This window comes from Panthera leo, chromosome A1 (genome assembly GCF_018350215.1).
Source record: "Panthera leo isolate Ple1 chromosome A1, P.leo_Ple1_pat1.1, whole genome shotgun sequence".
Lineage (NCBI taxonomy): Eukaryota > Metazoa > Chordata > Mammalia > Carnivora > Felidae > Panthera > Panthera leo.
The window spans coordinates 53,129,517-53,145,457 of record NC_056679.1 but is presented as its reverse complement, the minus strand read 5'-3'; the positions used below and the strand labels follow the sequence as shown (position 1 = coordinate 53,145,457).

The 15,941-nt window shown below is 37.8% G+C and overlaps 1 protein-coding gene across 4 annotated transcripts in view; it reads right to left on the bottom strand.

Moving 5' to 3' along the window:
* The window catches only part of NDFIP2 (Nedd4 family interacting protein 2), a 64,899-nt gene that overhangs the window by 46,161 nt on the left and 2,797 nt on the right, over positions 1 to 15,941 (bottom strand). For 2 of the 4 annotated variants that reach the window (XM_042928722.1, XM_042928730.1), the window contains exons 3-4: positions 14,856 to 14,917; positions 13,782 to 14,123 (exon numbers count right to left, since the gene is read on the bottom strand). In XM_042928722.1, the coding sequence (XP_042784656.1) occupies positions 13,782 to 14,054 (273 nt within the window). In that variant the 5' untranslated portion in view covers positions 14,055 to 14,123; positions 14,856 to 14,917. The remainder of the gene's footprint in view (positions 1 to 13,781; positions 14,124 to 14,855; positions 14,918 to 15,941) is intronic. The other 2 variants (XR_006199733.1, XM_042928715.1) reach the window with 1 other exon arrangement.

Sequence of the window (15,941 nt, the reverse complement as noted above, 5' to 3'; positions counted from 1 at the left end):
AAAGAATAAATCAAAATCAGAGTAAGACTTGTAATTCAAGAAACAGGATGCAACATAGCAAAGTATTACACAAAGAAGTCTCAGTATGATAGCTCTGTACTAAGCCTAGAAAACAGTACAAATGGAAAAAGGAGGAAGAAGGGCTCTAGAAAGACTATCTTCAAAGAACAAAATAATAATTATCTGATACAAAGAATACAGCTGAAGACCAAATTCTGAAAAACCACCATTGGGTATGCAAAGAATTAACTCAGATACAGAGAAAAATAAAGAAATAAAAATTAGGCAACTCTATTAAAAATATTAAAAAGTTCCACAGAATACACCACCTGACTCAGTAACGAGCAATATTTTCATGTCATAAAATGTAAACATTATTACTGATTTAAAAATTATGTACCTTTCATATATTTAATCCTCACAATAATCTTATGAAGTAGGTCCTGCATTTGTACTGCCCTTACTTTATAGATGAGGAAGTTATAGCATAGAGAGGTTAAGTAACTGGCCCAAGGTTACAGTGCCTATAGTGAGCAGCCAAGATTTGAACGCTAGAGGTGAGACTACAAAGATCATGATCTGAAAGGGGAAAGCAGGACATGTAAGAAAATACTGTTGACCCTTTAACAACATGGGTTTGAACTGTGTGGGTCCACTTACATGCGGATTTTTTTTCAATAAATACAGTACTGTAATTGTATTTCCATTATAACTTTCTTGGGTTTTGTTTTGTGTTGTTTTGTTTTGTTTTGTTTTGTTTTGGAGAGAGATGGAGGGAGAGAAAGAATCTTAAGGAGGCTCGCACCCAGCACGGAGCCCCACGCAGGGCTCAATCTCACAACCACGAGATCATGACCTGAGTTGAAATCAAGAGTCAGACACTCCCAACTGAGGGACCCAGGTGCCCCGAGGAAAGAAAATCTTAAGAAAATTATAATGAGGGGCGCCTCCTGGGCGGCTCAGTCAGTTAAGCGTCTAACTCTTGATTTTAGCTCAGATCACGATTCCAGGGTCATGGGATCAAACCCCATGTTGGGCTATGCGCAGAGCATGGAGCCTGCGTAAGATTTTCTCTCTCTCTCTCTCTTTCTCTCTCTCTCTCCCTCTCTCTCTCTCTCTCTACCCCCCACTCCCTCTAGCTCTCCTTCTGCCTCTCTCTCCTTTCCCCCGTTTGTACACTTTCTAATAAAAATAAATAAGTTAATAAAAAAAGATTTTCTTTTCTCTAGAACACTTTATTATAAGAATACAGTATATAATACATGTAACATCAAGTTATACCTACGTTGTCCAAGGATCAACTGTAGAATTAATCAATAAGTAAATGAATATACATATATGTTAAAAATGCAGAGTTAAAGCAGCTAAAAAAGATTTTTTTTTTTTTTTTTGAGGAGAATGGCTTAGAGGACAAAGAATGGAAAAGGGGACTATTTCTCAGTATTTGACATTAATATTAATATCTACTACTGTAACATATATTATAAAATGTAATATATTTTAACTTAACTGATATGTTTGCAAGTAATAAAGTAACATCTGTCCTCCCACCTTTGCTGCACAACCTGGAACAGACCCTCCTCCTTCAGTTAATCTATAAAATGAGAAGATTGAAGAAAATGATCACTAGCTAACTTCCACAATAAATGGAAACAGTTTATTCTCCTTCTTTCCATAAGTAGATCAAATAACCTAACCATGGTTCACTATCTTGCAAATACAAGCCACCAGTCAGATGAAGAATTATGTAAAAATTGCAGAATTCATCTAAACAGATTCCTCAGCACTATTCTAAAAGAAAGTACCTACCCTAATTATGGACATCAAGAATATCAACATTGTACAGGCTAGGCAAAACATCGTTGTTGGGTTTTTTGGTCGTAACGGTCTTTGGAAAACTGTTCACTTTACAAATAAAAGATAATACACCAGTAACTCATGCATACACCTGAAATCATTCAGAAAGGCCTGATCTATTTCTTCAATAAGTATGCACTATGCATCTATAATGGGTTCAGAACTATGATATACACTATCACAAACAAGACAGACCTAAGCTTTACTTCCCATTGGGTTTACAAAATACATACCAAAGAACAAGAACTATGATAGGGATCCATGCACAGTATTAAAATAACACACAGAACTTGGTAGGTAGTAAAGGGTGGGAAATGGGGGAGGGAGGAAGCAGACAGTGAGAGAAGATTTTCTGGAGGAAAGCACATCTAAACAGATCTGAATAAAGAACAGAAATTAATCCTGAGGAAGGAGGGACATAAGAAAAAGGGGGGATAATATGTTCAAAAGCCAAAAAGCAAGAGAGCATGCTTCGGAGTGGTGGTTAGAGAGGAACAGAGCAAGAGAACAAAAGTAAAAAGAGTTCAAAATATCTTTAGTGCACAGCGCAATAACAAATCAAGCAGAGGCTCATGTTGTTCTCTAAACAAAAACTCAAAAAGGGTCAAGATTTATTTCAAGGCCCTTCCTCTTTTGGGGAAATCACACAGAAGTTACCCTGATATAAATGAAAGCTCTAAGTGAAAACAATGTTCTATAAAAACTGTCACTACTGGATTTCTTCAGTCCAACATCTAAAGTCTGTAAGTCCTAAGCACCTCAAAATTAGTAAAGAGGTAAAACCACCCAGTTTATTTCCTGATTTTCAAAGCCTATGCTAAACAGCAGTCTCTTTATATAATGTAACTGGTAATACTGGAGAAACATCACAAACTAAACGACAGCACATTCCTAACTTTAAAATATTAAATTGTTCATGTTCAAACAAATCTTAAAAGTAAGCAAGTTGAAATAATCTGATAGTAAATCTTAGACTACTGCAGCATTTCCCAACTTGCATTTGGCATGTCTTTAACAAGAATTTTATCCACACCTTAATTCCAGCTATGTAATCAAACTCTGGAAGAAACCGTAACAACAAGACATGAAAACACAGACACAGGATGGATTATGATCACATGCTAGGTAGGCTAGTCCAAATTACAAGGATCTTGTCAGTAAATTTACATTTAATAAACATCAGCAGAATAGAATGTATTCTATAGTTATTTAAACTTGTCAGGCCTATAAACATAAAATATATACAAAATTCTGAAATATTATTAATACACACATAATCAGACAATGTTTTAGAATGTAAGTCTGACGTCAAGGGAAGAATAAAAAGAAAATAGTCATTAAGTAACCAATATAAAACAGATGAGAAAACCAAAGGAGTACTCACAGTTCCATAGTTAATGAAGATACTAAGCCGGGCCACTGCAAATGGCTTCATGGGTTAATAAACAACTCTAGGGGGTGTCAATCATGTATACACAGAAAGACAAGGCAATACATGTTAAGTTGGAAGGTAACATAAACACACACCACCACGACAACAACCTGAAAAACTAATATAAAAATAGAATAAAATAACATAAGCAAGGTTTTGAGTGCACGAAATTGGTCTGGAGCTAGCATCATTTGTTTATTCGTTCTCATCAAATACTTCTAAGGGCCTCCCATATACGAGGTACTGAAAGATACAGCAGTGAACTAAACAGACAAAATCCCTGTCCTTATGAAGATTACACCTGTGGTGAAAGGAGGAGGTAGGAATTAAATATGCAAAATATTTAGAGTATCAGTTGGTGATAAGTACTATGGGAAAAACTGAGAAAGTAGAATTAGGAGTACTGTAAAGAAAGTGTAGTTATTTCAAATAAGAGGGCCAAGAATGGCTTCAATGACGTGACCACTCCAACAGAATGAAGATTCTACCAGACATGAGAAACCGGTCTTTGCCATTCTCACAGAAAAATGTTATACTCTATTCCACTATCCATTCATCTCTACCCCCATTCTAGTGACAGACTAGGAAGCTGCCCGATTACAAGTAAGTGACACAAAACAACCTTACCACATTCCTAAGGGTTTGTTTTGGAGACTGGGTGAAATAAATAATTTGGCAAAAGCATCTGGCAAAGGGCCCCAAATTCAGGACTGATTGAGGTACATTCCCAAATCATTTACAACAGGGGTGGACAAATTACAGCCAGCAGGTCTAATCCAGCCCACTGCTTTTGAGCCACATCAATTTGTTTACATATTAAGTATGGATACTTTTGCACTACAACGGCAGATTGGAGAAGTTATGACAGAGACCACATTACCCTGGAAAGCCTAAAATATTCACTATTCGGCCCTTTACAGAAAGTTTGACAACACCTGGTCTAGATCATCATCATAATCATCATCATCATCACCACCCCTTCATAGTAAGACCACTTTCAGGGACATCTTCATGAGCACATGACCAGTGTAGTCACACAGAATCCTGCCTCAAAAAGGCCCCATGCTTGGGGTTTAATGCTTTGTGGTCACCATCTTAAAATTCTTAATAATTTTATCTTTGAATCTGAGTTTTTTTTAAATATGAAATTTATTGTCAAATTGGTTTCCATACAACACCCAGTGCTCATGCCAACAGGTGCCCTCCTCACTGCCCATCACCCACTTTCCCCTCCCTCCCACCCCCCATCAACCCTCAGTTTATTCTTAGTTTTTAAGAGTCTCTTATGGTTTGCCTCCTTCCCTCTCTGCAACTTTTTTTTTCCCCTTCCCCTCCCCCATGGTCTTCTATTTTATAAGTGAACTCCAAAGGGACAACAGACCATGTGCCAGGGGCTTAGAACCTTGGTTCATAAGCAGCCCGCCTCCCAAGGAAGAATTCTCAGTCAGCTGAACTCTCTGGCTCAGCTTGATCTCCCCACCTTTGCCCCATGAGTAGAGGGGCGAAGTAGATAGCACCCCATCCCAGGCTGGTATCACCATGACACATTCACAGGCAAACCAGCAAGGTCTTCTCCTATTGCTGATTCATGTATGGAGCAAGTCCTAGCATGGAGGATGCAATCCATTGGGAGTTGTCCATCTGCTGTGGGTTGAGACAGCAGACCTACAGAAAGGGACTGCCCCAGGGCAGGACACCGCATTTTCATTTGGCATTGGACCTTGCAAATTATGTAGCTAGACTTCACTGTTTTCATAAAACAAAAATTATAAACTGAAGTTGTAAGTGAAAGTTCCATTCTTCAATCAAATTCATGAAATTACTATGGTTTGCCCCATTGCACTATGAGCCAACTCCCTTCATCTTGCTCTACCACAGTTTTCTTCATATTTCTTAAATAAATTCATTTCCACCATAGGCCACTACCACACCTGAAATACTCACCAACTACAACAGTTCAATCAAGTCTCATCCTAACTGTCATACCTTCAGAATGGATACAGTTCTCTATTATCCTGATTCCAATCAACCAAGGGGTCAGACCAACTGGTGTGACATCTCCAAAGATGGTCACTACTAATTTATTACCACCATGTACATGCATGCCTCTCCTTCACTGAAAGATGGAGTTCATTTCCTCTCCCTTTGAATCTCGGCTGGACCTATGACTGCTTTAACTTTTAATACACAAGAGAACTGAAATGAGTCAGTCAACAGTGTCAGCTGGGATCCCAATCAATAGTCAGCATCAACTGCTAGCCAAGTGAGTGTTCAATCCAAAAAAGCCACAAAATGGCTGCAGACCCTGCTAACATCGCATGGAGCAGAAAAACCACTCTGTTGATAAGAGCCAACCCATGGGATCCTGAAACATAATAAAATGCTTGTGTATGGAGTAGTTTGCTACAAAGTAATATAAAACTAAAACAGGGGCACCTGGGTGACTCAGTAGGTTAAGTGTCCAACTTCAGCTCAGGTCATGATCTCATAGTCCATGGGTTCGAGTCCTGCACTGGGCTCTGTACTGACAAGCTCAGAGCCTGGAGCCTGCTTTGGATTCTGTGTCTCCCTCTCTCTGCTTCTCCCCTGCTCACACACTCTCTCTCTCAAAAATAAATAAACATTAAAAAAAAAAAAAAAAACTAAAACTAAATCTGAATACAAGATCTATCACAGCTGGGCCTATTATTTAACCTCTTTAAGTCTCATTTTTTCTCATCTGCAAAGTGAGGATCATGACATTATTTCATAGAAGTGGTCCAAGGATTAAATGTGCTCATATGCATAAAGCACTTGGCAGAGTTCTCAGCATATTCCTGACATAATGCACAGTCATTACTGTTCTCTTACTGCTATTTTAGTATTGATGAAATGTATTATTTATCCCACAAGCCTGCTTCATTTTCTTTAAACTACCTAGTTCTACCTCCTCCACCAAAGTATAAGCCATAGGACAAGAACTTAACTGTTTTGTTCACCAGCACTTAAAACAGAATTTGGCAGAGATACTTCATAAATTATATATTGAATAAATAAGTTATAGGACCTCTTTTTCATAATCAATAATGATATCTAACACTGTTCCCATACCTTAAGTGTAAATCTGACAAGAGGCACTCAAAACATAAAATAAGCATATAAGCTACAATGTGATATTTTCATGATACAATTCCAGTGCATTTACTTGTTACTGCACAAATCTTTTACAATTACTAGCTCATGTAATGAACAAATACGCCCTAAGTAATGACTAGCATTTGATTCAACCTCCAATTACGTCTGCTAATACAGTATACTCATTTGTATAATTTTTTAATAGAGTATTTTAAGCTTTTTAAATTCCAGTACAGTTAACTTACAGTGTTATATTAGTTTCAGATGTACAATATAGTGATTCAACAATTCTATACATTACTCAGTACTCATCTTAAGTGTACTCTTTAATCCCTATCAGCTATTTCACACACCCCCACCTCCCTCTAGTAACTATCTATCAGCTTATTCTTTATAGTTAAGAATCTAATTCTTGGTTTGTCTTTTTTTTCTTTAGTGTGTTTGTTTTGTTTCTTAAATTCCACATGAGTGAAATCATATGGTATTTGCCTTTCTCTGACTTATTTCATTTGGCACTATACTCTCTAACTCCATCCATGTTATTGCAAATAGCAATATTTCATTCTTTCTTATGGCTGATTTATATTTACATAAACACACACACACACACACACACACACACACACACACACACACACACATATATCCCACATCTTCTGTATCCATTCATCTATCGATGGACACTTGGGCTGCTTCCATAACTTGACCACTGTAAATAATGCTGCAATAAGCATAGGGACTCATGCATCCCTCTGAAGTAGTGTTTCGTATTTTGAGGATAAACACCTAGTAGTGTGATTACTGAATTGTACGATAGTTCTATTTAAACTTTCTGAGGAATTTCCATAATGTTTTCCACTAACTGCACCAGTTTGCATTCCCACCAACGGTGCACGAGGGTTCCTATTTCTCCACGTCCTCACCAAAACTTGTTTCTTGTTCATTTGTACAATTAAAAAAAAAAAAAAAGAGCTGCTCTAATCAAATCAGTAACCCACTTACAGTAAATATCACTACAAGCACAGAAATAGCCAAAGAAACTAATTACGCCCTCCATTGAAAAACAAATTACCCTGACAACACACAATAACGTAATACTAATCTTCAAGCTGTAGAAACGTGATATAAAATACATTTGAGTGCGAATTTCCTTAATTACAGTTTTTATAAGTTTAAAACCTATTTTAAAGAGATAAAAATCAGACATTCACAGGAACCCTGATGCACCTCTGAAATACACCAGTCTAGAAAGCAGAAAGACATACAAAAACGTGATTCATTATAACTATACTGTGATTTTCAACTTTTCTCTGCCTTGATGTAGATGACAGACACAAGTAACTTGCCCTACCTTTCAATTATGGTTTCGTAGTTTTCACATTTAAGAACAGTATTTTACGAGGCAAACAAATCAGAGGGGTGTGGTACAGAATGTCAGACGATAAACAAACATGTAGAATCAAGGAAGTAAAAGAGAGAATACATTATGGCTACAGAACTAATAATAAGTAGTACTGCTGGACAACAGCAGTTAGTGCATAAAAATTAAGAGGGGGAACTGCTAAGATATTGCATTGTACAGGTATGGGAAGACCCATCCATTCTGTCTGTACATTAAAAACAGAAATTTATACTTCAAAATTCCAGTCAACCAGAACGGCTAAAATTAAAAAGACTGACAACACCAAAATTTTGGAAGTTGGTGGAGCAACCAAAATTTCATACACTGTTGGTAGAAGTGTAAAATAGTACAACTACTCAAAAAAGTCTGATGGTTTCTTATAAAAGTAAACATACACCTACCCTATTACTCAGTAATTCCACCCAAGACAAATGAAGACATATGTCCATAAAAAGATTTGTACAAAATTCCTACCAGCTTTATCCATAATAGGCAAAAACTGTAAACAACCCAAATGTCCAACAACAGAGCAATGGATGAACAAACTTTAGTGTATTCATTCAATTTATACAATGAAAAACTATTCCCCAATAAAAAGGATGAGTTACTGATATACACAATAACACAGATCAATCTCCAAAACTCCATAGAGAGTGAAAGAAGTTTTGCTGACTATATGCTCTATGATTCTAGAATAAGCAAAACTAATTTGAAGTCAAAAAAATCAGAACAGCGATCAACTAGAGAATAGGAATCAACAGGGAAGAGTCATGAGGGAACTTTCTAGGGTAATAGTAATGTTTTCTATCAGGGGGTCAATAAACATTTTCTATAAACATTTTCTATATTATAGGGCAGAATGGTAAATACTTCAGTAGCCCTGTTTCAAATATTCAATTCTGCCATTGTAAATGAATAGACATGGCTGTTACCATAAAACTTTATTTACAAAACAGTACTTGGAACATAGTTTGTGATCCCTGGTCTGTATTTTGAAAGTGACTTGAGTTACCAGGTGTATGCATTTGTCACAACTCATCCAATAAAGCACATAAGATTTATGCATTTCACTCTATGTTAATGTTAACCTCAAAGAAAGAGAACCATGAAATATCAAACTCTAGGCTAATGATAAGCATGTGGTTTGCAGTGAGGTACACTGCAAGGTATCTGCAAGTTTGAAAGCATCAAAAAATAAGAAGATGGACAGGTATACAACACAAAAAATTAACTGCTGGCAACTGTAGATCCTACAATTGGTATTTGGTATATGGGGGTAACAGTATAATTTTTCAACATTTCTATACATGTATTTGAAAGTTTTAATATTAAATGTGGGGAACAGGTCATTCAATTAAGAGGCCACTGAAGATTTTTGAGCAGAGAAATGAAAATAAAATTTAGGTTCTACAAATAGGACTCACACAGTGCAAAAGACATTCTGAAGAATGGTCGGATGAAGGAAGAAAGTAGTAAGTAAGCTATTACAATAGTTGATGCCTTAGAAAGTATTAACATTTAAGGAGTAAGTACAAAATGAGTTACAAAGAGAAGTCAGAGAAGTAAAGAGTAGAAAGCTTCTTCCTCTCAGGAATAAGAAGGTTCCCAGGGTCAATGTAACAGAAATCAAGTAAGATGAGAACTGAAAAGTATCTATTGGATTAAGCAATGGGCAACTCTGATGATGTAAAAGTGGTGTGGTAAGAATATAAACCAAAGAATCCTGATAAATTCAAAGGAAACAAACAATTAAGGATCAAAGGAACAGAGGTGGGCCAAGAAAAGAAGGCAAAACTAGACAGCAACATAGGGTAAAAGACTGCAATATTTCCTTAACATGGAAAACAAAAGTAAATAACTACACCTAAAAATTCCCATCTATTATCTCACCCAGAACATGTACTATTTATTGGGTATGGCAGTCTGCCATGGGCCTAAGTGTCTGTGCACATTCTTGCTGAGTGTTAAAGTCTGCAAAACTTATCTATTTCCTGGTACTGAGTGGATTCTTGTAATAAGTCACCTAGGCAACAAAGAAGGTCAAGGTTACCACAGCACATAACTGTACTCCTAGGGAGAGGTTAACTAGCTTGTTGTTTGTTGCTTGCTAAAGTGCTAGAGCCTTGGTCCTGAGTTCCTGTGCTGTGACCCACCAAGTGCATCTATCTAGACCCATCACCATAATGGGATGTGGGTGCAAGGAAAATGTACCCAAATATGTTGACATTCATGCAGCTCGCTGTGCTATGAGTAAGAATGCTATTTGTTTCTCATCTGGTAGTAACCATGAAACATTAGCAAACTAACTTCTTAGCCTGTAAATAGGATAAAATCAAATCTTAAGACTTTTCACAGTACTTGACATGAACAAGAAAGAAGTAGTTGATATTCCTGTTGCTGTATAAAAAAAAAATACAAAAGTGGTCACAAACAAAAACTGATATATAATACTTTACAGTTTACATACCTTAAGTTATTCATAATATTTACCACGTAACAATCTCTGTATTACATCTTTTACGTATATTACAACGTATAATTCTCATAATAATCCTTATGAGGTAGGTACTGATATGACAAAACTGAGGCTTCAAAATGCTAAATAAATTAACTAAGGTAAGAGCTCACAAATTGTAAGCAGCACAACCTAAATATAAGACAAGATGACTTTAAAACGTGTTTTTTTTTAAACCATCAACAGTTAATCCCCTTCCCTGATTTATCAAGGACAACTCTAATTCTCCAGATACAAGGCCAAAGTATCTAGATCTTTACCATATGAATACTTCATTAGGTTCACAGAAAACTAACATTTTGGAAATGTTAATATAATCTCAAAATTTTCTTTAAAAATCTGTGATCAAAATTTAGGAAGAGCTAGACTAAATATCTAAACCATTGTCTTCACTGCAGAATTTCTCATTGTTTTAATATGCAAATATATGTTTTAACATGCTAATATATGCCATAAATCTTCTAAGACCATCTATTACCATCATTCTGGAAAACAGTTTGGGAAACTACTGCTACAATCAACAGTGCTAACTTAACCTGTATACAGAACATCTCTGAAACCTTAGTAGTCAGCTTGGTATAGGTACATAATCCTTTACAATAGAAAACATCAAAGTTAGAATGTGGCCTAACAACTCCAAGCTAAATCAACTACATAGTTTGGCAACATTACTCATTTTCTACCAAACAAAACTTAATCCCGTAACACAAGGAAACCATATAGCATATCTAGCTTTTTCTAAAATTAGAAGGGTAATAATTCAGGCTTTTTGTAGCTCTACATTATTATCCACTGCTTTACTTAACAAAATTCAGACTCCTATAACAATGGAAGGGAAGAAGACATCACAGAAAAAGCTGTTTCCACATTAAACTTTTACACTGGTTAATGGTCATGAGTCATTCTGACGGTCATCACCACTAACTTTCCAATATGGAAACCTAAATTTTAACTCTATCAATAAGAGATAAATTAACATTACAGACGATTGTACTCCTAAACATATCTGCCTGTCTCCTACTTAGCTCTTAACATTTAACAACTGAAATTACTTATTGATCAATAATTTATTAATCATTCCAGAGTTTTCAAAAAAACTGAGTAAAGACAACTACACAGCAGTTGTGTTCATCATATAATCCAGAGCTGCAGACTTGTCCCCAAATAGTCTAATAGTCAACAATTCAGCTGCTTCTTCAGAATACCTAGATATAGTTATTCATCAGGCCATCCTCAATAAAACCCAGAGTTACACTAGACAGATGAAATAGCTATGTAATTACAAAGCAACAGGAATTAAAATCCAAATTTAAACTATGCTAAGATTCTCAAACATTTTGCCTTACAAAGAAAACAACTGATATCCTACCATGAGTAGTATCTTTACAAGAACCAATTTTTGCCCTCTGCTCTGAAGGAATGCTTCCACCCATTCAAAGTCTATTTCAAAGTTTATGTAGGACACATCTCCAGTTGGGCGTGGGGGGGGTGGGGGAGGTATGCAATACCCATTTGTTGCAAATACCCATTTGTTGCAAAAGGAGTTGTAGAAAAAAAGAAAAATATCTTAAAACTGGGTAAGTAAATTTCAATACACTGATGTCAGAAAAACATTTTTTTAGTAATAATTAAGTCAAATCTCAACTAGTCATAATTACTGAAAGCAACTGTAACAAATTATTTTAAGACACAGCTACATCAGTTAAAAATGTTTTGAGTAGTGACTTGTGTATGAGAACACAGTTGATTCTGACACACAAAACCCCAAAGAGAAAGAATTCAAATAAAGCTAATGCCATTAAGGGAACAAATAGAAATAAGAAAAGAAAGGGATTAGAAAAAAGACACTGGAAAGAGTACTCAATATTTTCTGCATTTTATTTTAGCTAACATCTGCAAAAAAAAGGTCTTTTTTAAAAAAACTACCCAGGGGTGCGCCTTGGTGGCTCAGTCGGTTAAGCATCCCGCTTCAGCTCAGGTCATGATCTTATGGTTTGTGGGTTCAAGCCCCGTGTCAGGCTCTGTGCTGACAGCTCAGAGCCTGGAGCCTGCTTTGGATTTTGTGTCTCCTGCTTTCTCTGCCCCTCCCCCTTCCTCCCTCCATCCCTCTCTCTCTCAAAAGTATAAACATTGAAAAGAAAAGAAAAGAAAAGAAAAGAAAAGAAAAGAAAAGAAAAATGCCTTCCACAGTGGCAGCAATATTTTCTAAACCGTTCTGAAAATAGATAAATTTTCACAAAATTCAACATAGATCATTTGAAGGTTTACAGGATGTAAACCAGATGAAATGGAAGCATCATGAGCTTGTATCTTAGACAAATGCACAACTGCATACGTTGGAATTTCATCTTTCAGTAGCCTTCGTTCATATTCGTCAAAATGCACTCATTGATAGGAATTCTTTGTTCGTAACTAAGCCTCACATTTGCAAATACATATTTGAGAGGTGAAATCTGCACTAATATATCTACATCTGCAAAATTTCACAAACAGCACTATTAATTGCACCATCAATGCTACATATTAATGCTTTCCTATTCTTCCTTAGTGAAAAGGTTTAATTACCACATGAAAGTTTATAACATGCTACCTAGCTACAACCAGTCAACTATTGCTGAGCCCATTTTTTAAAGAGGGTTTAGAAGAGAAATCTCCAACGACACTACCAGAATTAAGACTACAGGAAAAACTACATTAGAGAAACTGACACTGAAAATGTAGAGGGACACTTTTCACTCATTTAACATACAAAGATTTGTGTGGTTGAACTGGAAAACCCTGTGAAAAATTTAGTGAAAAATAATTTTCAAACAGGATTTGCATTTTTTCTAGCAAAACCTGTTTCCTCTCCTGCCTCCCCCCCCCCCAAGTGAGAACAGAAATAAAATCTGAATACTAACAAAATGGAACAGGACAAAATGGCAAGGTTAACTAGAGCTGAAGACACAGATCAGCACCACTATTCTCCGTAGTTACACAATTTTTCAACCCACATTTTTCACCGAATCCACATCCCACCCTACATCGTGCTTACATCTGCTTCCCCCCTACCCGCTCCATTTTTGACGGCGACCCTCTTCCCAGCAGGTATGTGAACTCAGCACCATTTCCAGCAGACAATCCACTGGAAATATCTCAGAAGTGACTGGGTCAGGAAATAAGGAATGACCAAGAAGGTGAGAAGTAAAACAAACAGAAGTTTTAGGAAGGGGGAGGGAGAAGGGTATCTTACAGCCAAATACAGGGTGCGGGTGAGGGATGGGGAGGCAGGAGGAGCCTTGGGTTGAGAGGAAAGGGTCTCGAAAGAGTCAGAGACAAGCTCCACAAGGAAAGGTGTGAAGAAAAAAAAGAAGAATTAGGCAGTTTTTAGCCGGAGGAAGGGGACTCCCGGGTCCACGGCGGGAGGCAGCTCTGGGGTCCTGGGCAGCGCAGAAGGCAGGGGCCGGGACGCAGGAACTCACCACCTGGTAACGACCAGTCCCTGGCTGGTGATGATCCATCCTGCCCGGCTCGGGATCCGGCTTCCGAGCGGGCGAGTCCTCTCGGCTCTCGGACCCCTCGTCCACCCCCGTCGACGACGTCCTGGCCGCAGCGCCCCTTCCGCTGCTGTTTCTGCCGCCGCGGTCGCCCGGCCGGGCCGCTTCACTTCCTGTCGCTCCCGCAGCAGTCGCGGAAACCTCCGCGTCGGCCACCGCGCGGCGAAGCTCCAGAACGCCGCGCGAGCTACTGAGCATGCTCGCAGTGGTCGCGCATGCTCGTGGGGTCTTCCGGCGTCCGTTCGCGTCGCGAGCGGGGGGGTTTGGCTGGGTGGGAGGAAATGGAAAAGTAAGACAAGTCCGGGGAACTGTCTAGGTTGTCTGCTTGCCGGGAGTGGGCGGTGGCAAAAGGGACGGAAAAAAAAAATCACCGTCCTTGATAGGTCTTTTCTATTGGACGGGTTTCGGCGCCGGCACAGGCGGGTACACAATCACACCACGCAGACACCGGAGTCGAGGAGGAAGGGAACGCATTCCTAGAACACCTCAGGATGGGTCATCCGTTTACCCAACACTTCCTCTTATAACTCACCCAGGCTAGGACAATGCGGGGAGATCCGTCTCTAAGACGTTCCTAAAACGCTCGTTCAAAATCATTAGTGAGGTAAAGGATATCTTTTTAAATACTGTTTTGTCCCCTTCTTGGTAGTATGAGATTTAAGAATTTAACAGGGACTCTTCAACCATACTCACGTCTCGCCAAGGAAGGAGGCCTCTAGAGCCCTAGGTTACTGGAAGGGTACAAGAAAATAGGGAAGTACGATAGGACTATTTTGTCATCGTACTCACTTCAGTAATGCCAAAGGAAATAACAGTAAGAAATCACTTGGTGTGCAACATTGTAAGACAGTCTTAGTGTCCGATTAGGCATACGTGACCTACTATGTGAGAGTATCTCCCAAAGGCCACAAAGCATGTTTTTCTACGGAGTAGAAGAGTATGATGGGACAAAGTAAAGTATCTTTTAACCTTTCTATACCCCAAAAACTATGATCTCACATAAGCTGGCCCAGCGATCTCCTTTACTTTTTACTTCCTTTCTGAATTTCCAAAGGACAGTCCTGGAATAAAAAAAAAGCCACTGAGTGAGTCTGATAGGCTAGTTAAGATAGCAAAAATACAATAAAGACAAACTCACTGAGAAATAATCAGCTAAAAACATTTAAGCTTTGTTGATAGTTTTATTCAAAGCATTGACCAGTTCTTCCTATTTTTACCATCTCAACACATCTAATGGTAGAGACTATGAATAGACTAACAATAAAAGGAGGCAATAACATACTGAAATGTCTTTAAACTTGTTTTCTTTTAATATAAATTCATGTATTTTGGATTCGAAGACAATAAACATAGGACATTTTATTGTATTATTGTACAAGAGGTCACCTTCACAGTTTCACCCCAAATGATACCACCTTTAAATAGCCAAAACAACACACAGTGTTGAAACAGAAAAATGTGATTCCTACATCACTTATGGTCTGTACTGTTCCTTTAGAACTTAATTTTATATGTGCTTGTGTTTTCATTAATCATTTATATGCCCATTTGTTGTTTTTCAAATAGACTACTGCTCAGCGCAGTGGCCATTTTTTGCACCTAGCATACCCAGAACAGTACTGAGAACATAATGGTGAAAAGCAAAGACCAAAAGCAAACATTATGAATCCTGTTAAAGTAACAGATTCTTTCAATTTTACCCTCCTCCCAAGCTTTGTGAACATTTTGCTAATCTAGACAGCAGACAACAAAATTCAACAGAAAGTGTTTTTTTTTTCAGTGAAGAAAAGGAAGAGAAAAAGAGGAAAGAAGTAGAATAACAGCTAATGGATATTGAGCCTTTCCCCAGCCAGGCGTTGCATATGTTACGTGATTTTAACCTCACAGCAACTCCATGATGTAGGCACAACTATAATCCTTGTTTAACAAGTCAGGAAACTAAGGCACCAAGAGGTTCAGAAACTTGTCCAAAGCCAAATCACTAGCAGGTGGTCACAGACTCCAGAGTCTCCACTATATTAAGCACTATGCTATAAAATACCCCTCCCCCATAGTGATGCATCACAAAGAGCCAATCTGAATTTC